Source organism: Ovis aries, chromosome 15 (assembly GCF_016772045.2).
Source record: "Ovis aries strain OAR_USU_Benz2616 breed Rambouillet chromosome 15, ARS-UI_Ramb_v3.0, whole genome shotgun sequence".
In the NCBI taxonomy this organism is placed as follows: domain Eukaryota; kingdom Metazoa; phylum Chordata; class Mammalia; order Artiodactyla; family Bovidae; genus Ovis; species Ovis aries.
The window spans coordinates 39956189-39982340 of NC_056068.1; the positions used below are offsets into that span (position 1 = coordinate 39956189).

The 26152-nt window shown below is 44.6% G+C and overlaps 1 protein-coding gene and 1 long non-coding RNA gene across 4 annotated transcripts in view; one reads left to right on the top strand and one right to left on the bottom strand.

Moving 5' to 3' along the window:
* Positions 1-26152, bottom strand: part of PARVA (parvin alpha) — a 166818-nt gene that overhangs the window by 9403 nt on the left and 131263 nt on the right. For all 3 annotated transcript variants that reach the window (XM_015101013.4, XM_042233043.1, XM_060399887.1), the window contains exons 8-12: positions 24913-24932; positions 23306-23367; positions 22571-22639; positions 19853-19954; positions 18765-18837 (exon numbers count right to left, since the gene is read on the bottom strand). In XM_015101013.4, coding sequence (XP_014956499.2) covers positions 18765-18837; positions 19853-19954; positions 22571-22639; positions 23306-23367; positions 24913-24932 — 326 coding nt within the window. The remainder of the gene's footprint in view (positions 1-18764; positions 18838-19852; positions 19955-22570; positions 22640-23305; positions 23368-24912; positions 24933-26152) is intronic.
* On the top strand, positions 1418-26105 carry LOC121816688 (uncharacterized). The gene is made up of 3 exons (XR_006056348.2): positions 1418-13978; positions 16840-23456; positions 24649-26105. It is a non-coding gene; the product is annotated as an uncharacterized LOC121816688 (long non-coding RNA).

A 26152-nucleotide genomic window follows, 5' to 3' on the forward strand; every position in this document is an offset into this window, starting at 1 on the left:
TGTTTGTCATAGTTTTTCTTCCAAGGAGCAAACATCTATTAATTTCCTGGCTGCAGTCACTGTCTCTAGTGATTTTGGAGCTCCCCAAAATAAAGTCCATCACTGTTTCCATTGTTTCCCCATCTATTTGCCATGATGTGATGGGAACGGATGTCATGATCTTAGTTTTTTGAATGCTAAGTTTTAGGCCAGCTTTTTCACTCACGTCTTTCATCTTCATCAAGAGACTCTTTAGTTCCTTTTCACTTTTGGTCATTAGGGTGGTATCATTTGTGTATATGAGGTTAGTGATATCTCTCCTGGAAATCTTGATTCCAGTTTGTGATTCATCCAGCTCAGCATTTCTCATGATGTACTCTGCATGTAAGTTAAATAAGCAGAGTGACAATGTACAGCCTTGAGATACTCCTTTCCCAATATGAAACCAGTCCATTGTTCCCTGTCTGCTTCTAACTGTGGTTCTTTGACCTGCATACAGGTTTCTCAGGAAGCAGGTAATGTGGTCTGGTATTCCCATCTCTTGAAGAAGTTTCCACAGTTTGTTGTGATCCACACAGTCAAAGGCTTTAGCATAGTCAATGAAGCAGAAGTAGATGTTTTTTCTGGAATTCTCTGGCTTTTTCTATAATCCAACAGATGTTGGCAATTTGCCTTTTCTAAATCCATGTTGTGCATGTGGAAGTTCTCCGTCACGTACTGCTGAAGCCTAGTTTGAAGGATTTTGAGCATTACCTTCCTAGCATGTGAAATGAGAGGATAATTGTGCAGCAGTTTGAACATTCTTTGGCATTGCCTTTCTTTGGGATTGGAATGAAAACCAACCTCTTCCAATCCTGTGACCACTGCTGAGTTTTCCAAATTTGCTGGTATATTGAGTGCAGCACTTTCACAGCATCATCTTTTAGGATTTGAAATAGTTCAACTGGAATTCCATCACCTCCACTAGCTCTGTTCATTGTAATGCTTTCTAAGGCCCACTTGACTTCATACTCCAGGATGTCTGGCTCTAGGTGAGTGACCACACCATTGTGGTTATTCAGGCCATTAAGACCTTTTCTGTACAGTTCTGTGTATTTCTGCCACCGCTTCTTACTCTCTTCTGCTTCTGTTAGGTCCTTACTGTTTCTGTCCTTTATCATGCCCATCTTTGCATGAAATGTTCCCTTGTTATCTCTAATTTTCTTAAAGAGATCTCTAGTTTTTCCTGTTCTATTGTTTTTTTCCATTTCTTTGCATTGTTCACTTAAAAAGGCTTTCTTATCTTAAATCACCTTTATTGTATCAAGATATGTTCCTTCTATACCAACTTTGAGAATTTTTTTTTATCATGAATGGATGTTGAATATTGTCAAATAGTGGCACAGAGGTTAAAGCGTCTGCCTGCAATGTGGGAGACCTGGGTTAGATCCCTGGGTTGGGAAGATCCCCTAGAGAAGGAAATGGCAACCCACTTCAGTATTCTTGCCTGGAGAATCCCATTGAGGGAGGAACTTGGTGGGCTACAGTCCACGGGTCGCAAAGTCGGACACGACTGAGTGACTTCACTTTCACTTTCACCTTTTGTGTCTACTGAGATGATCATATGATTTTTATCCTTCCTTTTTTTAATGTGATGTAGCACATTGATTTAGGGATACTGACGAACAAAGCTAGTGGAGGTGATGGAATTCCAGTTGAGCTATTTCAAATCCTGAAAGATGATGCTGTTGAAGTGCTGCACTCAGTATGCCAGCAAAGTTGGAAAATTCAGCAGTGGCCACAGGACTGGAAAAGGTCAGTTTTCATTCCAATCCCAAAGAAAGCCAATGCCAAAGAATGCTCAAACTACTGCACAACTGCATTCATCTCACATGCTAGTAAAGTAATGCTCAAAATTCTCCAAGCCAGGCTTCAGCAATATGTGAACCATGGTTTTAGAAAAGGCAGAGGAACCAGAGATCAAATTGCCAACATCCACTGGATCATGGAAAAAGCAAGAGAGTTCCAGAAAAACATCTATTTCTGCTTTATTGACTATGCCAAAGCCTTTGACTGTGTGGATCACAATCAACTGCGGAAAAGTCTGAAAGAGATGGGAATACCAGACCACCTGACCTGCCTCTTGAGAAATCTGTATGCAGGTCAGAAAGCAACAGTTAGAACTGGACATGGAACAACAGACTGGTTCCAAATAGGAAAAGGAGTACGTCAAGGCTGTATCTTGTCACCCTGCTTATTTAACTTCTATGCAGAGTACATCATGAGAAACGCTGGACTGGAAGAAATACAAGCTGGAATCAAGATTGCCGGGAGAAATATCAATAACCTCAGATATGCAGATGACACCACCCTTATGGCAGAACATGAAGAGGAGCTAAAAAGCCTCTTGATGAAAGTGAAAGAGGAGAGCAAAAAAGTTGGCCTAAAGCTCAACATTCAGAAAATGAAGATCATGGCATCTGCTCCTATCACTTTATGGGAAATAGATGGGAAACAGTGGAAACAGTGTCAGACTTTTATTTTTTGGGGCTCCAGAATCACTGCAGATGGTGACTGCAGCCATGAAATTAAAAGATGCTTACTTCTTGGAAGAAAAGTTATGACCAACCTAGGTAGCATATTCAAAAGCAGAGACATTACTATGCCGACTAAGGTCCATCTAGTCAAGGCTATGGTTTTCCTGTGGTCATGTATGGATGTGAGAGTTGGACTGTGAAGAAGGCTGAGTGCCAAAGAATTGATGCTTTTGAACTGTGGTGTTGGAGAAGACTCTTGAGAGTCCCTTGGACTGCAAGGAGATCTAACCAGTCCACTCTGAAGGAGATCAACCCTGGGATTTCTTTGGAAGGAATGATACTAAAGCTGAAACTCCAGTACTTTGGCCACTTTGTGAGAAGAGTTGACTCATTGGAAAAAACTCTGATGCTGGGAGGGTTTGGGGGCAGGAGGAGAAGGGGATGACCGAGGATGAGATGGCTGGATGGCATCACTGACTCGATGGACTTGAGTCTGAGTGAACTCCAGGAGATGGTGTTGAACAGGGAGGCCTGGTGTGCTGTGATTCATGGGGAAGCAAAGAGTTGGACACGACTGAGCAACTGAACTGAACTGAATTGAACTATCCTTGCATTCCTGGGATAAATCCCATTTAATTTGGGGATTTTTATATTGTTGAATTTGGGTAATATTTTGTCATGAATTTTTACATATATTTATCTTAGATATTGGCCTGTAATTTTTTATTTTTTGTAGTATCTTTGCCTGATTTTGGTATCTGGGTCATGATGACCTTGTAGAATGAATTTATGAATGCCCTCCTCTCTTCAGTGTTTTATAACAGTTGAGAAGGATGATATAAGTTCTTTGTGCTATACAGTAGGACCTTGTTCTTTATCCATTCCATATATAATAGCTTACCTCTGCTAACTCGAACCTCCTACTTGATCTCTTCCCCAACCCCCTCTACCTTGGCAACCACAAGTCTGTTCTCTATGAGTCTGTTTATGTTTTGTAGATATGTTCATTTGTGCCATATTTTAGATTCCATATATAAGTGATTACATATGGTATTTATTTTTCTTTTTTCTGACTTCACTTGGTATGATAATCTCTAGTTGTGCCTGTGTTGCTGCCAAGGGAATCATTCCTTTTTACGGCTGAGTAGTATTCCATTGTATATTGATATATGTATGGATTCTTCTTTATTCATTCGCTGTCAATGGACATTTAGGTTATTTCCATGTCTTGGCTATTATGAAGAGTGCTGCTGTGAACACAGGGGCGCATGTAGCTCTTTGGATTATAGTTTTGTCCAGAAGTATTCTGAGGAGTGAGACTGCTGGGTCATATGGTAATTCTGTTTTTTGTTCTCCGAGGAACCTCCATCCTGTTTCCCATAGTGGCTGTACCAACTTACATCCCCACCAAAGTGCAGGAGAGTTCCCTTTTCTCCACATCCTCTCCAGCATTTGTTATTTGTGGAGTTTTAAAAATAATTTTATTTACTTATCCATTATTTTTGGCTGTGGTGGGTCTTTGTTGCTGTGCAGGGGCTTTTCTCCAGTCGTGGCAAGCAGGGACCACCCTCTAGCTGCGGTGCACAGGCTCCTCATTGCGGTGGCCCCTCTTGCTGCAGGGCACACAAGCCTCAGCAGTGCAGCACGTGGGCTCAGCAGTGGCAGATCCAGGGCTCTGGAGCACAGGCTCACTAGTTGCGGTGCATGGACTTAGTCACTCTGCGGCACATGGGCTCTTCCCCGATCAGGGACTGAACGTGTGTCGTCTGCATTAGCAGGTGGATTCCTTACCACGGACTGAGCCACAAGGGAGTTTTTAATGATGACTGTTCTGACTGGTGTGAAGTGGTACCTCACCGTAGTTCTGACTCGCATTTCTCTAGTCATTAGCAAGACTGAGCATCTTTCCATGTGTCTTGACCACTGTTATTTCTTCTCTGGAGAAAGATCTGTTTAGGTCTTCTACCCATTTCTGGATTGCATTGTTTGTCTTTTGTTGTTCTTGAGCTGTATGAGCTGCTGTGTATTTTGGTAATTACACGCCTTTGTCAGTCACATCACTTGCAAATATTTTCTCCTATTTTGTACATTGTCTTTTTAAAAATGGTTTCCTTTTCTATGCAGAAGCTTGTAAGTTTGGTTAGGACCCATTTGTATATTTTTGTTTTTATTTCTATTGCCTTGGGAGACTGACCTAAGAAAACACTGGTACGAATTAAGTCAGGGTATGCTGTGCCTATGATCTCTCTAGGAATTTTATGGTGTCATGTTTTATGTTTAAGTCTTTAAGCCATTTTGAGTTTATTTTTGTGTATGGTGAGAGAAGGTGTGTTCTAACTTCACTGACTTATATGCAGCCCTTCAACTTTCCCAACACCATTTGTTAAAGAGACTGTCTTAATTCCCATAGTATATCCTTACTTTCTTTATCAAAAATAAAGTTACTGGAGGTGTTTGGGTGTATTTCTGGGTTCTCTATTCTGTTCCATTGATCCATCTGGCTGTTTCTGTGCCAGTACCACACTGTCTTCAATTACTGAAACTTTGTAGTAACCAAAAGTCTGGGAGGATTATGCCTTCTGCTTTGTTCTTTTTCTTCAGAATTGTTTTGGCAATCATGGATCTTTTATGATTTCACATACGTTTTAGGATTGTTTGTTCTAGTTCTTTGAAATATGTCATGAGTGACAGGATTGTATTAAATCTGGAGATTTCTTTGGGTTGTGTGGAGAAGGAAATGGCAACCCACTCCAGTATCCTTGCCTAGAGAATTCTATGGACAGAGGAGCCTGGTGGACTATAGTCCATGGGGTTGCAAAGAGTCTGACATGACCGAGCAACTGACACACACACTTGGGTTGTATGGCCATTTTAACAATATGAATTCTTCGAATCCAAGGGCATGGGATATCTCTCCACTCCTCTGAATCATCTTCAATTTCCTTTATTGATGTTTTATAGTCATCAGTGTATAAGTCTTCCATTTCTTTTGTAAGGTTTATTCTAAGTATTTCTTTTTTGGGAATTCAACTTTGAATGGTCTTTTTTTTTTTAATGCTGCTTCTAGAATATTTATCTTAAACTTTATCTATGTATTTCTGGCTCTGCCGGATCTTCATTGCTGTGTGCGGGCTTTCTCTACTCGTGGCGAGCAGGGGCTCTCTAGCTGCGGCGCATGGGCTTCCGAGGGTGCTGGCTTCCCTTGTTGTGCAGCATGGGCTCTAGGGCTCTCAGACTTCAGTAGCTGTTTCACATGGGCTCAGCTACCCTATGGCATGCGGAATCTTCCTGAACTAGGGATCGAGCCTGTGTCCCTTGCCTTGGCAGGTGGATTCCCAACCACTGGGCCACTATGAAAGTCTGGTACTGTTTTTCACATTCCCTTTCTGATATTTCATTGTTAGTGTAAACAAATGCAATTGACTTTTGTACGTTAATCTAATATCCTGCTACCTTGCTGAATTTATCAGTTCTAGTAGTTTTTGTGTGTAGTATTTAGGGTTTTCTATATATAGAGAATCGTGACATCTGCATGTAATGACAATTTTACCTCTTCCTTCCCATTCGGATAACTTTTATTTCTTTTTCTCATCTGATTGCTGTGGTTGGCAGGACTTCCAATACTATGTCGATTAAAAGAGGTGAAAGTGTATGTCCTTGTTCCAGATTTTAGCAGGAAGACTTTTAGCTTTCATTATTATTATATTGGCTATAGATTTGTCATGAATAGCTTTTATTATGTTGAGAGATGATCCCCCAATACCCACATTGGTGAGAGTTTTTAACATGAATGGATGTTGACTATTATCATATGCTTCTTTGGCATCTGTTGAGATGATCATGTGGTTTTTGTCTTTTCTTTTGTATGTGGTGTATCACATTGACTGATTTGCATATGCTGAAGCATCCTTGTGTACTGGGGATAAATCCATTTGGTTGTGGTCTATGATCTTTTTCATATGATGTTGGATTCAGTTTGCTAATGTTTTGATGAGAATTTTTACATCTATATTCATCAAAGATAATAGCCTGTGGTTTTCTTTTTTGGTAGTATCTTTATTAGGTATTGGTATCAGGGTGATGGTGGCTTCAGACAATGTCTTTGGGAGTGTTCCCCCCTCTTCAGTTTTTTGGAGGAGTTTGAGAAGGATTGGTGTAAGTTCTCCTTTGTTTGGTAGAACTGCCTGTGAAGCCATCTGGTCCTGGACTTTTATTTGTACGGAGTTTTAAAATGACAGATTCTGTTTCATCTCTGGACTTCCCTGGTGACTCAGTGGTAAAGAATCCACCTACCAGTTTGGAAGACACAGGTTTGATCTCTGGGCCGGGAAGATATTCTAGAGAAGGAAATGGCAACCCACTCCCTTATTCTTGCCTGGCAAATCTCATGGACATAGGAGCCTGGTGGGCTCTAGTCCATGGCATCACAAAAGAGTAGGACGTGACTCAGCAACTAAACAACAACAACAAAAATTTCATCCCTAGTGATAGGTCAGTTCAAACTGCCGTTTTGATTCAATTTTTGTGGGCTTTCTATTTCTAGAAACTTGTCCATTTCTTCTAGGTTGTCAAATTTGTTTGCATATAATTGTCTCTAGTGAATCAGTTATAAATATATATATTGCTATTGTTCTGCCGTTTAGTTGTGTACAACTCTTTGTGATTTCATGAATGGCAGCATGCCAGGCTTGCCTATCCTTCACTATCTTCTGGAGATTAAATCAGACTCATATCCATTGAGTCAATGATGCCATCCAACCATCTCATCACCCCCTTCTCCTCTTGCCCTCAATTTTTTCCAGAATCTGGGTCTTTTCCAATGAATCTGCTCTTTACATCAGGTGGCCAAAGTATTGGAGTGTCAATTAATATTCAGGACTGATTTCCTTTAGGACTGACTGGTTTGATCTCCTCGTTCAGGGGACTCTCAAGAGTCTTCTTCAACACTACAGTTGGAAAGCATCAGTTCTTCAGTGCTCAGCCTTCTTTATGGTCCAACTCTCACATCTGTACATAACTACTGGAAAAACCATAGCTTTGATTAGACGGACTTTTGTTGGCAAAGTGATGTCTCTGCTTTTTAATATGCTGTCTAGGTTTGTCATTGCTTTTCTTCTAAGGAGCAAATGTCTTTTAACTTTGTGGCTACAGTCACTGTCCACAGTGATTTTGGAGCCTAAGGAAATAGTCTGTCACTGTTTCCACTGTTTCCCCATCTATTTGCCATGAAGTGATAGGACTGGATGCCATGATCTTAGTTTTTTGAATGTTGAGTTTTAGGCCAGCTTTTTCACTCTTCTCTTTTAACTTCATTAAGAGGCTCTTTAGTTCCTCTTCACTTTCTGCCATTAAAGTAGTATCATCTGCATATCTGAAGTTGTTGATATTTCTACCGGCAATCTTGATTCCAGCTTGTGTTTATTCCAGCCCAGCGTTTCTCATGATGTACTTTGCATATAAGTTAAATAAGCAGGGTGACAATATACAGCCTTGATGTACTCCTTTCCTGATTTGGAACCAGTCTGTTGTTCCGTGTCCAGTTCTAACTATTGCTTCTTGACCTGCATACAGGTTTCTCAGGAGGAAGGTAAGGTGATCTGGTTCCCATCTCTTTAAGAATTTTCCACAGTTTGTTGTGATCCACATAGTCAAAGGCTTTAGCGTAGTCAATGAAGCTGAAGTAGATGTTTTTCTGTAATTCTCTTGCTTTTTCTGTGATCCAACAGATGTTGGCAATTTGATCTCTGGTTGTTCTGCTTTTTCTAAAACCATCTTGTACATGTGGAAGTTCTCAGTTCATATACTGTGAAGCCTAGCTTGAAGAATTTGGGGCATTACCTTGCTAGCATGTGAAATAAGTGCAATTGTGTGGTAGTTTGAACATTCTTTCCCATTGCTGTTCTTTGAGACTGGAATGAAAACTGACCTCTTCCAGTCCTGGGACCACTGTTGAGTTTTCCAAATTTGCTGGTATATTGAGTGCAGCACTTCAACAGCATCATCTTTTAGGATTTGAAATAACTCACCTGGAATTCCATTACCTCCACTAGCTTTGTCGTACCAATGCTTCCTAAGGCCCGCTTGACTTTGCACTCCAAGATATCTGGCTCTAGGTGAGTGATTAAACCATTGTGGTTATCTTGGTCATTAACAACTTTTTTTTTGTACAGTTCTTCTATATATTCTTGCCACTTCTTAATCTCTTCTGCTTCTGTTAGGTCCATCCTGTTTCTGTCCTTTATCATGCCCCTTTGCATGAAATGTTCCCTTGATACCTCTAATTTTCTTAAAGCAATCTCTAGTTTTTCAGATTCTGTTGTTCTCCTCCATTTCTTTACATTGTTCACTTAAGAAGGCTCTCTTATCCCTCCTTGCTGTTCTTTGGAATTCTGCATTCAGATGGATATATCTTTCCTTGTCTCCTTTGCCTTTCGCTTCTCTTCTTTTCTCAGCTATTTGTAAAGCCTCCTCAGACAATCATTTTGCCTTGTTGCATTTCCTTTTCTTGGGGATGGTTTTGATTACTGCCTCCTGTACAATGTTATGAACCTCCATCCATAGTTCTTCAGGCACTCTATCAGGTCTTATCCCTTGAATCTATTTGTCACTTCCACTGTATAATCATAAAAGGGATTTGATTTAGGTCATATCTGAATGGCCTAGTGGTTTTCCCTACTTTCTTCAATTAAGGCTGAATTTTACAGTAAGGAGTTCATGATCTGAGCCATAGTCAGCTCCTGTTCTTGTTTTTGCTGACTGTATAGAGTCTCTCCATCTTTGGCCGCAAAAAATACCATCAACCTGAATTTGATCTTGACCATCTGATGATGTCCATGTGCAGAATCATCTTTTGTGTTGTTGGAAGAGGGTGTTTGCTATGACCAGTGCATTCTTTTGGCAAAACTCTGTTAGCCTTTGCCCTGCTTCATTTTGTACTCCAAGGCCAAACTTGCCTGTTACTCCAGGCTTCACTTTCTACTTTTGCATTGCAGTCCCGTTTGATGAAAAAGACATCTTTTTTTTTCTTGTTGTTAGTTCTAGAAGGTCTTGTAGGTCTCCATAGAACCATTCAACATATACATATATCACTCTTTTAAAAATTCTTGTCCCATGTAGGTCATTATAGGGTATTGAGAAGAATTCCCCATTCTATACAGTAGGTCCTTATTAGTTATCTCTTTTATATATAGTAGTGTGTTTATAATAATTAAGATTATATGTGTATAATCCCAGTCTCTCGATTTATGTCTCCACCCCTTCCTCCCCCCTACCATAACCATAAATTTGTATTCTACATCTGTGACTATTTCTGGGTTGTGAACAGGTTCATTTGTAACATTTTTTTAGATTCCACATATAGGTTATATTGTTTGATTTTTTCTCTGACTTACTTTACTCAGTAGACAATCTCTAGGTACATGAGTTTTCATGCAAATGACATTATTTAACTGTTTTTTTATGGCTGAATAATATTCCATGTATATATGTGCTATATCTTCTTTATCCATTCCTCTGCTGATGGACATTTAGGTTGCTTCTGTGTCCTGGCTATTGTATATTATGCTGCAATGAACATAAGGGTGTATGCATCTTTATCAATTATGGTTTTCTCCAGATATATGCACAGGAGTGGGACTGCAGGATCATATGGTAGTTCTATTTTTAGTTTTTTAAGGAACCTCCATACTGTAATCCATAGTGGCTGTTCAATTTACATTCCTACCAACAATGTATGAGGGTTCCCTCTCTCCACACTCCTTCTGATCAGTTTTTTAAAATTTTAGTTCCTTATTAAAATCTCACTGTATTAATCTATTCTTTTCCCTAATACACTTTGCATTCTTATTACTAATGCTTTGAACTCTTTATTAAGTAAATTACTTCCATTTCATTGTTTCTTTTCCACGGGTTTTCTCTTGTTCTTTCAATTGAAATAAATTCCTGTATCTTGTCATCTTGCTTAACTTGCTCTGTCCCTGTGAGATTAGGTGAAACAGTTACCGACTCCATGGATGTCCGTACGTGGAAGTGACTATGCAGTCTGCATGTGTCCAGTGGCTTTGGTGGGAGAGCTGGGTCTGACATGAGCGTGGGTCACATTGTTCCCCACGGTGTTCTGGCAGGTGTCACGCTGGCAGGAGGTGGGGTTGGGAGATGGGGGGGGCTAGATGTAGAGCTAGGTGTGAGCTGGGCCTTCTGCTTTGCTCAGTGGCTGCTATCACCCTATTGGGAGAGAGGCTGGGTCCCAAGTTGCTGAAGCAGAAGCCCTCAGGTGGGAACTGAACTGGCTCTGTTCCCCATAAGTGTGTGATCTTCCCCGCCCATCGCCTCTCCCTAGACCAGAGCAGGATTGGGCTGGACTGGGTCTCAGAGGTGGTCTATGTGTGGGCTGTGGAGGTCCCAGCCCTAGTTAGGGTCTTAGACCACTTCTGATGTGCTGGCTCCATAAGCACCAGAAGAAGTTTCCCCTGCCCCTTTCAGAGGCTGTTCCATGTCCAAACCAGCTCCCTCCCTCAAAACTGAGCATTCCCCTCGGCCGCAGCAGCCCTTGCCTTAGCGTGGAGCAGCATCACGGAGCAAGTGGGGCTGGAGCGGTACACATTGCAGGCTGGGGCATATGCTGGGGCCGTTATGGCAAACCAGCCAGGGTCCCCTGCTGTTTCAGTCTGCTTCCTCTGCCTTGTTTTGAGAGCTAGCAAGTGTGCTCCTCATGAGAAGAGTCTAGGTTTCATATAGCCCTCCTATTTGTCCTACTGATTTTCAAACCTAAGGGGACTCATCCACCTGGTGTCAGATTCCAGGGCCAGGGTGCCCAATATGTGGCTCAGACTGCTCCCTCCCCAGGGAGGATCTCTGTCCATGTGATCCCCCTCCTCATATGCATCCCCTCCCAGGAGCAGAGGTCCTTGATTGCTTCCCTTCCTTTCCTACCCAGTTCTGTGCGGATCTTTTATATAGCATTGGTTGTACAAGAGTCTTTCTGCCAGTCTCCAGTTAGTTTTCAGTGAAAATTATTCCACATGTAGATATATTTTTGATGTGTTCACGAAGGAGGTGCACTCTGCATCCATCTACTGTCATATTGATACGTCTCCTCTGTTTTAATTTTAATGTCCACTAAAATTTGAAGTGTATCTTCACTACAATGCGTTAATGATCTGCTTAAAGCCATTTAATGTCTTGGAATCGGGTTTTCTCACTGGTAAGATTGGGTTTTGTGAACATATGAGAGAGAGAGAGAAGTCGCTCAGTCATGTCTGACTCTCTGCGACCCCATGGACTGTAGTTTACCAGGCTCCTCTGTCCATGGGATTTTTCAGGCAAGAGTACTGAAGTGGGTTGCCATTTCCTTCTTCAGGGGATCTTCCTGACCCAGGGATCGAACCCAGGTCTCCCGCATTGAAGGCAGATGCTTTACGTCTGAGCCACCAGGGAAGCCTCATGAACATATGAAGGGCTCCCTAAATGGTAGTTTCAACTTTCCCATCTTTGCCTAGTAGCAGAGCTTAATGGATAGCTGTTAAGTCTGTGCTTAAGTCTGTTAAGTCTCCATTGCACAACTCCAGGGGGTACCATTCACATAAAGTAAGCCCTGCTCCTTGGGAAATCTGAGTTCATTCTTTCTGTAGGTCATCACCACAAGGTGGGCCTGGTGAAGTGGGGGACTATAATCAGAGACACTACTTATTGTGTGCTCTTAGCAAGAAAGCCAAGGGCCACACAGGTAGTTCCTGGTAGGCCAGTAGGTGGGCCCTCTCAGCTAGGAAAGGAGCTTTGGATTCCTGGGAATGATCTATGACTCCCTGCAAAACTTGGGCTAATAAATTGTATTATTAGCAAGTCAGTACTGCTCTGATCTCTTCTTTATGCTGGTCCAGAGTCCCTGTCTGGGAGCAGACAGGATGGTAGGGCTTCTGGATAGACAGCCAGAGCAGAAGCTGTCTGGTCAAGGCCAAGGAAGAAACAAGTCAGACTCAAGGCCATGCCCTCCATGGACCCACTTGGGCCACCCCAGCCGCCCTCATCCCAGTCTGAAGTCCCTTCTCTGATGCCTTCCTACCTCCATCTTTGAGTTCCCTGACCAAGGTGGGGGGAAATCGGGAGGCTCAGTGCCACCAACTGGTGGGGGCTGGAATAAATGGGGTGGTCACAAGCCCCCTACGCAGGGTGAGTCCAGGCTCTAAGATGTCCTTTGTGTTCCAGCCTCCATCCCATCTCTAATGGATGGAGCTCATACGCAGTCTTTGCCTTGCTCTCCTGTTTCCATCCTTTGGTATGGGTTATTTTGGTGGTGATTTGCTACCCTGTCTAGTGATTTAGCCATAAGCTTTACATTAACTTTTTTTAATATGACAAGCATCCAGAAAAGTACATGCTATACACACACACACAGAGTTTTAAATAGTTGTATGAAAACCCTCATGTAACCACAATTCATGTCCAAGGTAAACTATTGCCAGTACCCTAGAAGCACCCCCTTCCTCTCTGCCTTCAGGTTCACAGTCACCCTGCAAAGGTAACCACTATCCCCACTTTTATCATGATTACTCTTGATACATAGGATATAAGATTACGTTCCACCAGCAACATATGAACCCTTAAACATCAAATTGTAGTTTTGCCTATTTTTATACTTCATAATACATAGATTTATACTACACATTATTTTGATTTTTTTTTTTTACTCAAAACTGTTTATAGGATTCATCCTTTAAACAATTTCATTGATGTATATTTTATGGTTTTATTGAGGTATAACTAATTATGTTCTGTTGTCTTTCAAGAAAATTTCTCAATTTGTGAACTACTTCTGGTAAGTTTTCAGTGCCTTGAAATGGCTGCTTTTGATCATTTTGTCCAGTTTTACACTTGCTTTTTTTGCAGAGGATAATCATTGACTTCTTCATGCTTCAGCAAATAGAAGTCTCTCTCGTGATTTCTCACTTCATTCCTTTTTATTGTCGCCATTGTGCAATAATCCATGGTATGAGTGTACTTCAATTTATTTAGCTTGCTTACTGGGGATGCACATGCCAGTGTAGTCCATTATGGATATTCTTAGACTAGCGGCCTGCTATATGGACCTGCCTACTTATGAGTGGAATTGTTAGTCATAGGGTATATTGGTTTTCTATTGCTGCTTTAACATATTATCATATATCTGGCGGCTTAAAACAATCCAAATTTATCATCTTACAATTCTAAAGGTCAGAGTCTAAAACGGGTCTCACTGGGTGTCAGCAGGGCTGTGTTCCCCTCTGGAGATTCTCAGGGAGAATCCGTTTTCTTGCCTTTTCTAACCCTCTAGGCACTGCCTGCATGCTTCAGCTTATGGCCTCCTTTCATCTTCAGAGTCAGCGAGGCTGGTGGAGTCTTTCTCATGTTACATCACTCTGGTTATCCTGGATTGTCGTGGGGGTTCCAATGAGGATCCAGCTGAAGATCCTCAGCTTACATCTGCAAAGTCTCTCTTAGCATGTAAGGTAATAACAGGTCCCAGGGATTAGGATGTGGACATTTTGAATCATACATTTACATTTGTATGATCAATCTTTTTTTAATAATTTTATTTAGTTCTGGCTGCACTGGGACTTAGTTGCTGTGGGTGCTCTTTTATTTTAGTTGAGGCAAGCGGGGGCTGCTCTCTAGTTGTGCTCAGGCTTCTCACTGTGATGACTTCTCTTGTTGTACAGTACGGGCTTCAGTAGCTGCAGCTTGTGGGCTCCAGGGCGCAGGCTCAGTAGCTGCGGTGCACAGACTTAGTTGCTCCGCAGCACGTGGGATCTTCCTGGATCAGGGATCAAACCCATCTCTCCTGCATTGGCAGACAGATTCTTACCCACTGTGCCATGGAAGCCCCTATGATAAGTCCTAAATGTATTACATAGGACAGATAGGGACTTCCCAGGTGGCACCAGTGGTAAAAGAACCTGCCTGCCAATGCAGGAGACATAAGAGATGTGAGTTTGATCCCCGGGTCGGAAAGATCCCTTGGAGAAGGAAATGGCACCCCACTCCAGTATTCTTGCCTGGAGAACCCCATGGACAGGAGAACCCCATGGACAGAGGAGCCTGGCGAGCTATAGTCTAGGGTTGCACAGAGTCGGACACGACTGAAGTGACTTAGCATGCAAGCACACAAGGACAAAGAGAAAGTCTCTGTTGCTGTGCATCCTTGCTGACACTCATATCAGAGTTTAAAAATTTTGCCACTGGTCTGTAAACTATCTCCTAAGGGAATGGGGGAGGGAAATTCAATCATTTCCCATATTTCCAGCCTCTGACCAAATCCTTCCACAAACAGTACTGATCATCTACACTAGCCTGCCTTCACCTGCCTGGATTTTCAGCACTGTTTGCTGTAGCCTGGTCCCAGCTGTTAGACTCCTTATATTTTAGCCCTTCCATCAGCCTGCTGGCTGTCTTACATGCAGACTTCATTCTTATCTGGTTCTAGGTGTCTTCTAGTCCCCATCTGCCTAGAGTGCTGGTATCTTAACCATATTCAAAGATGGATCTATTTGAATGATTACAGAGTGGTCATGTGCAACTGAAGAGGCATGGTATGACACCCTAAATAGAAAGCCACCACCTTCATGCCAATATTTCAGCTGCTCCATTGGCCATGAACTTGATGCTAAAGCTTAACTTGCATTTACACTAACTGGGGCTGATTCACTAGAAAAGACCTTGATGCTGGGAAAGATTGAAGGCTGGAGAAAAAAAGAGATGACAGAGGATGAGATGGTTTGACAGCATCACTGACTTGATGGACGTAAGTTTGAGCAAGCTCCAGGAGATGGGGAAGGTCAGGGAGGCCTGGAGTGCTGCAGTCCATGGGGTTGCAAAGAGTCAGACATGACTAAGTGACTGAACAACAACTGGGGTACTAAAAGATTATGAAGTGTGAGTAGCAAAAGTCATCTGAGATGGAAACCCAAAGTTTCCAGGGGATTTCAAGGTATAACAGAGCTTTGAGTGTGAAACAGCATGGCAGAGGAAGCATTTTCCTGACCTTAAAAATATCTGCCATAAAAAAATGCCTCTACTACAGCCAGTTTGATGTTGAAACACCCTCAAAGAACTACCTAGATAAGCACTTTTTGAAAAGTCTACAGCATTTACTACCAAATTTCACTTCTCAGGTAGAAGCAAAGAAACAAGAGAGAATGCTGTACACTTCTCACAAAGTACAGTCTCACAGAATTCTATTTCACTTCTACTTTATGCACTGGAAATTCTCAGCATGGGCATAGTGCCCAGTATAATAGCAAATAAAACAGACATGTTTTTCCATTCACATCGGTCAGGAAATTTCATATTAAGCAGTTCAATAATTATATAAGAAATGTCATCTATATGCTGAAATATCCCTATAGACTAATTGATATTGGAAAAACCATGTTAAAGGGTATAAATGCTTGAAAACTGGTGTCAGAAGGAGAACTTCCAATCTGTAACCAGAAAGTTTCACATTAGGCAGATCAAGAAGACGGAGCAGAAATGCTGGCCGGAACTCTTCCTGCTACATCTCCCATACCCAGAAGCAGGGTGCTTTTAACAGCTGGCCACAGGACGCTTAGAGTCCACTTTTAAAGGCATTAGAATGGCTCGAGTGGCCTTGCAGGGAGAGAGCCTCAAGAGGGACAACAGCATTGCTACAGCTTCTCCTCTGGCAGCAACCAGGTGCTCAGAACAAGGTGATGATAAATAGGACTAAGAAACTGGCCTTTGCTGGCCAGCTGATAGTTACTGAGGTCTGGAAAGCGTTATTAGACAGGGACCAACTAATGTCTTCACAATCGACCTCTCTCCTCTGGTTTTCTTGCTTTGTCCTCTGTCCTCATGAGTAAAGGCATTCCCACAAGATACTGTTGCTGCTGCTGCTAAGTCACTTCAGTCGTGGCCGACTGTGTGACCCAGTAGACAGCAGCCCACCAAGCTCCTCTGTTCCTGGGACTCTCCAGGCAAGATTACTGGAGTGGGTTGCCATTTCCTTCTCCAATACGTGAAAGTGAAAGTGAAGTCACTCAGTCGTGTCCGACTCTTAGCGACCCCATGAACTGCAGCCTACCTGGCTCCTCTGTCCATGGGATTTTCCAGCAGGAGTACTGGAGTGGGGTGCCATTGCCTTCTCTGATACTGTTGCTAGCCCTTCTCTTTTCTTTACATGCTTTCCTGTTGTTCCATTCTCTCTTGGTATATAAGTGGAAGACTTGCAATGATATAACCACAGCCCTGTTCTTTGGCCTGAACTCCAGTTCTCTTTGGTTAAAACCTCAAGGTTTCCAAAGCTGACACTTACGTCCCCTCTCAAGCTTGTTTTTCCTCTTACGTTCCCCAGTGCTGCTGATGGTGCCTCACACTGCCTTCCAAGTCGTCTCTCTGGAATAGAGCTCTGATCACACCACCCACCTGCTCAAGAACCTTCCATGACTCCTACTGTTATGGAATCAAGTCCAAACTTGCTGCCTTGGCATCAAATCCCTCCAAGACTTGCTTCACCATTGTCAACTGAACTAAATAAACTCAAAAGCTTTTGCACAACAATGGAAACTATGTATAAAATGAAAAAACCCACAAAATGGGAGAAATATTTGCAAACAATGCTACCAACAAGGGATTAATCTTCAAAATTTACAAATAGCTCATGTGGCTCAATATAAAAACAAATAATACCAAAAAAAAAAACAAAAAAACAAAAAAACAAAACCAAACACCAACTGGCAGGCCTAAATAGGCATTTCTCCAAAGAAGACATACAGATGGCCAAGAGGCACATGAAACGGTGTTCAATGTTGCTAATTATCAGAGAAAGGCAAATCAAAACTACAATGAGATCTCACCTCACACCAGTCAGAATGGCCATCACCAAAAAGTCTACAAACAAAATCTGGAGAGGGTGCAGGGACATGGGACTTCTCCTACACGATTGGTGGGAATGTAAATGGATACAGCCACTATGGAGAACAGTGTGGAGATTCCTTAGAAAACTAAAAACAGTGCTCCCATATGATCCACCAGTCCTACTCTTGCACATATATCTGGAGAAAAACATGGTTTGAAAGGATACATGCACTCCAGTGTTCACTGTAGCACTGTTTACAGTATCTGGGACATGGAGGCAACCTAAATGTCCATTGACAGCTGAATGGATGAAGATATGGTACATATATACAATAAATATTATTCTGCCTTTAAAAAGAATGAAATTATGCCATTTGCAGCAACGCGGATGGACCTAGAGACTATCATACTAGGTGAAGCAAGTCAGACAGACAAAGACAAATATGATATTGCTTATACGCAGAATCTGAAAAAGTGATACTAGTGAACTTATTACAGAACAGAAAGAGACTCACAGACTTAGGGAACCAATGTTTACCAGAGGGGAAGGGGTAGATTGGAAGTTTGGGACTGACATGTATACATGGCTATATTTAAAATAGATAATCAACAAGGACCTATTATATAGCACAGGGAACTTTGTTCAATACTCTATAATAACCTAAATGAGAAAAGAATTTTTAAAAAAATAGATTATATGTATTACGGAATCACTTTGCTGTACACTTAAAACCAACACAACATTGTATACTCCGGTATAAAAGAAAAAAAATACAAAAGCCTTATCTGGTCCTTCCAATTTAGCCCAACTCCCACCATCTCCTCCGACATGCACAAATGTGCGCATTGCTTTAATTAAGCACAAGCAAGGGAGCACTGCTGGAGCATTTTGCTGCTTTTTGCATTTTTTCAGCCTTAACCTTTGCAACGCAAACCTGACAAATCAAGCCTTGTCCTTAGGCAGAGTTGGAGCTGGCAGAGCGCAGAAAAGGTAGTTATGCTCAGAGCAGAGTGCCTGTGATGACCTCTGCATCTTCCCCTTGCCTACCTGGCAGATAGCTCTCGGGCAGGTCAGCATCCTGTCCAGGAACAGAAGAACCTGGAAATCAGGCTGGGACAGTTCCTGCAGCTGCATCTCTGCTCTGCATCATGTCTGCACGGGCCCTCATACTGATGATCCCACACGTGGGATTTCAGGTTCCTTTTTTCCCCCCCCCCATGGCTGTGCAATCTGCAGCTCACCAAGCATCCCCAGAACTGAGCAGCTGTGCCCTGTCCCACCTTCCCTTGCAATGGCAAAGACGGTTTCAGAGAGGACAGTCTCCCTTTGGTATCAAACACGAATCATGCTCTGTGCCATGAAAACCTGTGTGCAGGGGAAGGTCTTGCCTCTTGCCATGAACCCAGGGAAGAGTAAAGTACCTTCTGGCCGTGGTTTGGGCTTTTCCAATCCTCCGTCTTGCATGAGCTCAAAGGCAAAGGAGACATTCAAGACCTGGAAAGAGAAATGAAGTGTGTGAGGCACTGCACACTCATTCCTGGCCCCTTGTGGCTCCCCAGGACCTGCCCATGGAAAGTGGAAGAACGAGCACTGTAGCCAGAGGGGCAGGGGCTGAGCTAAACTGAGGCTGGCTTTTGAAGCAGAAACAAGGCGGCCAAAGTGGGCCTGCCACACGGAGTGTGGACGAGGCCTAGCCTCTGCTGGTGAAGCACTCCCGGAGGAGTTAAAAGTCCTCTCCATGTCCTACTGTATTCCTGAGTCACGGCCAGGACTGTAAACCCAGGAACATCTGTGCCCACAGTCGAAAGAATCTGACAGTAAGACATGTTCAAAAGGACCTTCTCGGTGGCGCAGTGGTTAAGAATCTGCCTGCCAACGCAGGGGACACTGGTTTGAACCCTGGTCTTGGAAGATTCCACATGTTGTGGAGCAACTTGCGAGCCGCAACTACTGTGACTGTGCGCCCTAGAGCCTGTGCTCCACGATGAGAGAAGCCACCACAGTAAGAAGCCCAGGCACCGCAAGGAAGAACAGCCCCAGCTCGCCAGCAACCAGAGAAAGCCTGGGAGCAGCAAGGAAGACCCTGTGAGGCCAAAGTAAAATAAATTAAAAAATTAAGTTTAGAAAAAAAAGACATTCAAGACGCAGAGAAAGGTTTCTGCTTGGGACCAAATGCCTGTTGTCTAGCAGGTGGGCGGTGGCAGCCCAGGAGAGGCATCAGAACTCAGCTGAGAGGGACTGACCACTTTGCAGCTACCTTCCCTGTCACCTCTGGGGAGGAATGAAGCTGGGCTGTGGCCCCTGGCAGGGTATGGCCAGGGGGTGCAAAGGAGGGATGCTCAGGGGCCTGTAGGTCGCTGTTCCCCAGCTCGGCTGTGTGTCACCACGGCCCCACCTCATCCAAACACTGAAGACCCTGGGGAGACAGGAAGCCACCACCTTTACCCAGATGGTCCTAGCACAGGTATGGGAAGATGGGTCAGGCATATGGGCTGGGGCCTCCTCTTACCTTCTGTTCAAAGCTGTCCGGGGTCAGGAAGAAGCTGTGGAGGGGCACGAAGTAGCCCTCCAGGAGCCCCATGAGCAGCACCAGGTACACCCCATCTGCAAACTGGAGGAGAGAGCCAGGTGAAGGCACTGGGCCCTCTAGCCCTCCAGCCCTGGCCCATCCAGGGGCCCATCAGCTTCCAGGTCAACCCCCAAAGGCTATGTCCTCAGGCAGGCTGCTGGTGGGCAGTGATGAACAGTGGCCCAAGGCGGGAAGGTCTGCTGCCCCACGTCCGGCTGGTCCACACACAGGCCCACGCTCCTGATCTCAACTGGTCTAGTATTTATTGAGTGCCGACTCTGTACCAAGCCCTGATCTGGCACAGGGAGCACAGAGGTGGGTCAGGTGTGGCTTTGGCCCTGGAGGAACTCATGGGCCAGCGGGGAGACTCCTGTGGAGGACAGGCATGCAGCTGCTGCTGCTCTGAGGGAGGGAAACATGCTGGCCTGCGTGAGACTGGGAGAGGTCACTCATTCCGCGGCAGGCACCAGGGAAGGCTTCCAGAGGAGGTGCTGCCTGGATGGAGACGTGAGGGATGAGCAGGAGTTAGTTCAGGAAGGCAAGCAGGAGGGAAAGGGTAAATATGTGTAAGTTGTCTAGAACACTGCTTGGCACATAGGCAACACTTAACACATATTAGATATTAGCTATCACTACTTTTTATCCTGGAAAACAACAAAGCATTCAGGACACAACGTCCTGGCTCTTGCTGACAAAGCACAACTGTGTGCTCAGGGCTATGGCAAGAGGCTTAGAGCTGGTCCCTTCCATCAAGGATAACAGAGGCCTGACTGGCTGAGAACCTGGTCAAAGGAACAACAGGCGCTGAAGCCAAGCAGAGGGGTGCAGGCTTTCCACGCAAGGGAGGGGAGGCACATGTGTGCTGGGCAGGCTTTGTGGGCACAGTGGGGGGCTGTGAGATGAGGGGAGTGTGAAAGGAGTAGGTGCTGTGGGTTTAGAAGATAAAGGCCTGAGTGAAGATATAGCAGTCAGGTGCATACCTGATACTCTAGAACCTTTCAAAGGAGGCAGAGCCATCAAACATTTATATAAACAACAGTTGCTAGAGTTCACAAGAGGTCAAAATTCTTGGAAGCATCTTAGGAAACTTTTAAAATACTAGACTGAATTACCCAGAATCTGGGCTGGGCCCAGAGTCTGAGCTCTCCGGGGTGACTAGCTGGTGGGGCTGTGGCTCAACCTTGGTTATGGGCAAACCACCCTGAGCATGAACTTGACCTAGGAGTGGCTTCCTCCCTGTGTTCATCCATCTGGCCTTCAAGTCAGGTGGGTAGGGCCTGAGCATGACTCATTCCAGGCCACCCCAGGGTGGACCATGAGAAGCAGACCCCAACATCTGTGTCAAAATCAAGGCCCTATCATGGAACAGGTTATCTGGGCCTTCCTCTGGCTGTGGCTGGAATGATTTGAGGATGAAAGAATCCAATCTGTCAACTCAAGAGAGGACGTTGGGTTAGGGTCAGGGTTACTCATAGCTCGGAGTGCCACAGACCTAGCCTGCTGCCACCCCCGATTGCAGTTCCAATGACCTGGCGGTGAAACTTGCAGACAGACCCCACACGTCCCCTTCCCTGCCCTTGAAAAGTGAAGAGGAAGTTCCAAGGGCTCATTCCAGCTCTCTCCAGTAATCATTACTTCTGCAGAATGTCCCCATCTCCCATATATGACGCTGCCTCCAGAGTTGAGACACACCCAGGGAGAGCTCAGTCACAGACCTGGGAATTACCTTTAAAAATATAGGAGGTGCCCATGTATTCAAAAGAAAATCACACTTTAGAAATTAATTGCAAATGAAAGGAGATTGGGAAATGGGACACATTACATAGTCTCAGAGTATCTCCTAAATACAGATTAGCTATTAATTATAATGGGGAGGAGCTTTACAGTAGGGAAATCTGGGAGAATGCCAACTTAGCCAAGTGATCAAAGTTACCACCACCAGGTACCGAACTGATGGACAAAAATACCTGAGAAGAACACAGTATTGTCTCAGTGGTACTGTTCTTGAACATGCATAACCTACCTCTAATCATGAAGGAGAGAAATAGATTCTATGCACCATATAGCTCACATTCTTCAAAAATATCAGCATTAGTCAGACAGGCTAAGGATTTGTTCTTTATTAAAAAGAGACATGACAGCTACACGGCTCAGGTGAGAATATCAGGACATCTGTGTTTCTCTGGACCATGTGACACTGCTCATGTCCAGAGTAGTCAAGCAGCAGCAATTTCACATGGTTCAGCCAAAATAGGTTAACTCTGCACTGATGCTAAAACTGCCTGAATTTGACTACTGTATTGTGATTCTCTAAGAGCATGTACTTGTTCTTAAGAGACGTATGCTGAAGTATTTAGAGGTGGAAAGAAAAAAAAAACAAACCCAAATGTGGACAAATGCTAACAATCGGTGTATGTGGGTGAAGAGTACATAGGGGTTCATGACAATACTCTTGCAGATTTTCAAAAGAAGAACTAGGAAAAAATTCAGAGAAATCTTATGCAGTTCACCCCTCTGAGGAGAATAGAATTCCCTCTCCCTTCCCCAGAGAAGCTCCAGGGTCAGGGTGGGAAAGCCTCCCGGCGACGCGGGGCCCTGGGAACAGTGGCGGGCCTGCGGGGTCTTGTCCCCAACCCTGCACTCGGGGTTGTCACCCACCTGGGTTTCCAGTTCTGTGACCTCCAGGTTCAGTTTATTCAGGTGTTTGTTCACAAAAGTGATGAGTGTCTAGAAGAAAAGCACAAGCCAGGCCTTGAGATGGAGACTCTTGCCCCGGAGGCTGCCCTGTGACTCCACCGTGAGGACAGAGGACGAGGCCCAGCCAAGGTGGCGCAGCCAGTGAAGCTCTTGTGGAACTCCTGTGTCCACAGGGAAGGACGGCCCCCAGGATTTGCAGTCCCAGGCACTGTATGACTCAGATAGCCAGGCCCAAGACTGGGCAAGGAGCGGGGAGTGTGAGAGGACAGAATGACAGCTGGGGTGCCTGAGCCCAGGCTCAGGGGGCCAGAGGAGAAATGACCACATTGGGTCCCTTCCAGTCCCCCCTCTACTTGGTACAGGTGCCTGTGTCCAGGGAGACAGAGGGAGGTCTGCGTGAAGAGCAGGGATGGCTGGGGGTTTGGTGTGAGTGGGAAGACAGGGGCCCATAGCCTCAGAACCTCCCAGAGATGCTGTCATCTGAATGGGAGAAGAAAGAAACTAGATAAGGCATCCAGCGAGAACAAGAAAGGTGAAACAGACATCAAGCAGGAAAGCCCTGTGTTTGTGGTCATCTGGACATGACACCAGTTTCAGAAAGCTTGCAAGCTGCTGGGGGTGGGTTTTCCTGATGTCTTTTGACGTCTCACTCCCCTTCCTCCCTCCCGCCCTCCCTCTCAGGCGCCTCTTTCCCACCTTTTTCACCACGTTGAGCTTGTCTGGTGCATGGTCGAACAAGGTGTCAAAAGCATCACGTTCTGAAAAAAAGAGAAAGCAAATAGAGCCCAGAGCTAGTACCACCCCAGGTCCCAGGCACCAGCCTCTACAGACCAGCGGTCACCTCCAGGTGAGAATTCTCTGGGGGATAAACTGTGCTGGAAACTTGGGAAACTGGGCTTGGACAGAGGTCTGGGGTTGCTTCTTATCTTGGGGGCCTCTTCCCCTCTGTGTGTGTGTAAGCACGTGTGTCCACCCTCCACATCGACTCTCTTTAGGCTGGGTTTGGGGGGCTCTAGCAGGCAGTCTGGCTTGGAACTAGCCATTTCTCGTCACTATTGTGTATCCCTTGATACCATGATTTAGTCATGGTTCTAAAGTGTTTCTGAAGCTTTCTGAAAGCAGAATGTCATCCAAATATCAAATCACTTCACTCTCTAATTTTCAAAACCCAGACAGGCTTCCTGGTAGAGGGCAGATAGGCAGACTGGGAGCCACAGAGCTGCAGCACAGAAGCGGAGCTCCCCCTCCTGAGGGATCCGGTCACTCCAATCCTTTTAGCCTTGCCTTCCTCTTCTACAAAATGCGCACTGGACATGAAGCTCCCCTAGATGGGTTATGAGGATGAAAGACTAGAAAGTACATGCTCCTTAAACTCTGAAGTATCTGCTGATCTGAGTTATTATTTAGTATGATTAGAATATTTCAAAATAGTATCCACAGTGCATATAGAATCAGAGAAAATAGTGAGGCCATGCCCCCTGCAGGGATTTTCCTTGCTACAGCCCCTAGGTCCTCGGATCTGAGGGGTGAAATAGTGGAAGGAGGTACTTCCCTGGAGGTCTGGCGGCTAAGATTCTGCTCCCAATGCAAGGGGCCTGGGCTCAATCCCTGAACAGGGAACTAGATCCCACATGCTGCAACTAACAGTTTGCATGCCGCAGCTAAATGATCCTGCGTGCTGCAATTAAGACCTGAGGCAGCCAAACAAACAAACAAAAAATAAATAGTAGGAAGAAAGAGTGGAGATGGATCTGCCAATGGGAATGGGGAGTTTCCAAGAGGAGCCCAGCCCTGGGAGGCTTGTGGTCCTGGGCTGCCTCTCCCACTCTCGCACCCACTCTTAATGATTAAATCCGAGAATGAGAATTGTGATCTTGGACATTCAGAGACCTTAGAGACAAACCCAAGGTTCTGGGAAATGGGAGAGGTAGGAGGTGTGATGAGCCAAGAGGCAGCTTCGAGAAGGGCTGGACAGAGTGGGGAGAGGGGGGTGTGCTGTGCTGTGCGCATCACTTGCTCCACTTCCACACTATTCGCAGAGCAAGACCGCCCTGCGAGCGCCCAGGACCCACGCAGAAGCCCAGCAGTGCCGACGGTCTAGTGACCTGCAGGACTGCAGCTGCGGTTCCTTCTCCTCTTCCCACCAGCGGCTGACCCTCCCTCCCCACCAGCCAGCCTGTCACCAGGCTGGTGCAGACAAACACACAGGAAGCAAGCTGAGTGCCTGTTCTTCCAGCTGCTGCTGAATTAACTGGACCCCACTGGCAGGCACCAGCACCAGAGGACAATCTTACGCAACTCACCATGCCTTCCAGAAAGAGCCCTGCGGGAAGAAGAGAAAAAACAGTGTGACTCTTCTCTCCTCACCTTTGGCTGCAGATCCCCCAAAGCTTCCTTCCTTGGCATCTTATTCTGCACTAAGTCTCCAACTATGGGTGGTCTTTACCACATTACCACTTCTTTTTCCCCTTTGCTTTACAGATATACTGGTGTTCACACAAAGCCTGGTATAACTGATGCTTAAAGGACTTGCTTTAACTTTATTTCTTGCTTTAAATAAACTCATACTATTGCTTACAATTGAGAAAGAATACTGGACTCAGAAATTCAGGATCCCCAACCATGTTTTAGGAGCAGGGCTCAGGGACCATCCCAATATGGCATTTCACTGCCCAGTTTGCTGAAGGCATTGGCTTGGGAAGGTAGGTTTGGCTCTCTCCCGTCCATCCTGTGATACCCACCAAGGCGCACCTGCCATTGACCTAGGATAGGTTTTCTCAAAGAGGGCAGGAATTGAAACGATACTCACAGCAGTGATGCAGCAAAGCAGTGAGAGCATAAGAATTAGGGACAGACCACTTAGCTTTAAGTCTTACAGAGCCATTTGCTTGCTGTGTGACCTTGGGCAAGCTACCAAACCTCTCTGGGCTCCAGGTTGCTTACTCTTAAAATGAAGATAACACGGTAAACAACTCAATCAGATGTTCTGAGCATTACATGATTTAATATATACAAATATTTTAGTATAATTTCTAGTATATACTAAATGCTCAATACATCTTTTTTCTCAATTCTTATTATGTTTATTCTAACTGTATATCTATCACCTGTTAAGCAATGACTTGCAGGTAGTGTACTGGGAAGAATAATGAACTTAGTGTTCAAGTCAAATAAACCAAGGATGGCTTTCTCCTCCATCTTTGGGCTGTGAGGTTTTAGCGGGTATAATTGCTTCATGTGCCCCTGCCCTTTCCACTGGCTCGTCTTGTTTGAAGGAAAATAGAGGAAAGTTGGGGGAGCAGGAGAAGATACAAACAAATTTTGCTGGTTTTGTGTGTGGCCAGGGCTCAGGCCTGCCCAGTGATCTCAGATCCCCCCACACCATCCCACTCTTTGTGCTTGAGAACAAAACTTATCTTTCTTTTGACAAACCTCTTACATATTCGGATATTCCAGTTTCTGTGAATGTAAATTAAAAAAAAAAAAAACTCCACCACTGTAAGGTAGAGAGGGACTTTCTGGGTCATGGCACGTGACCATATA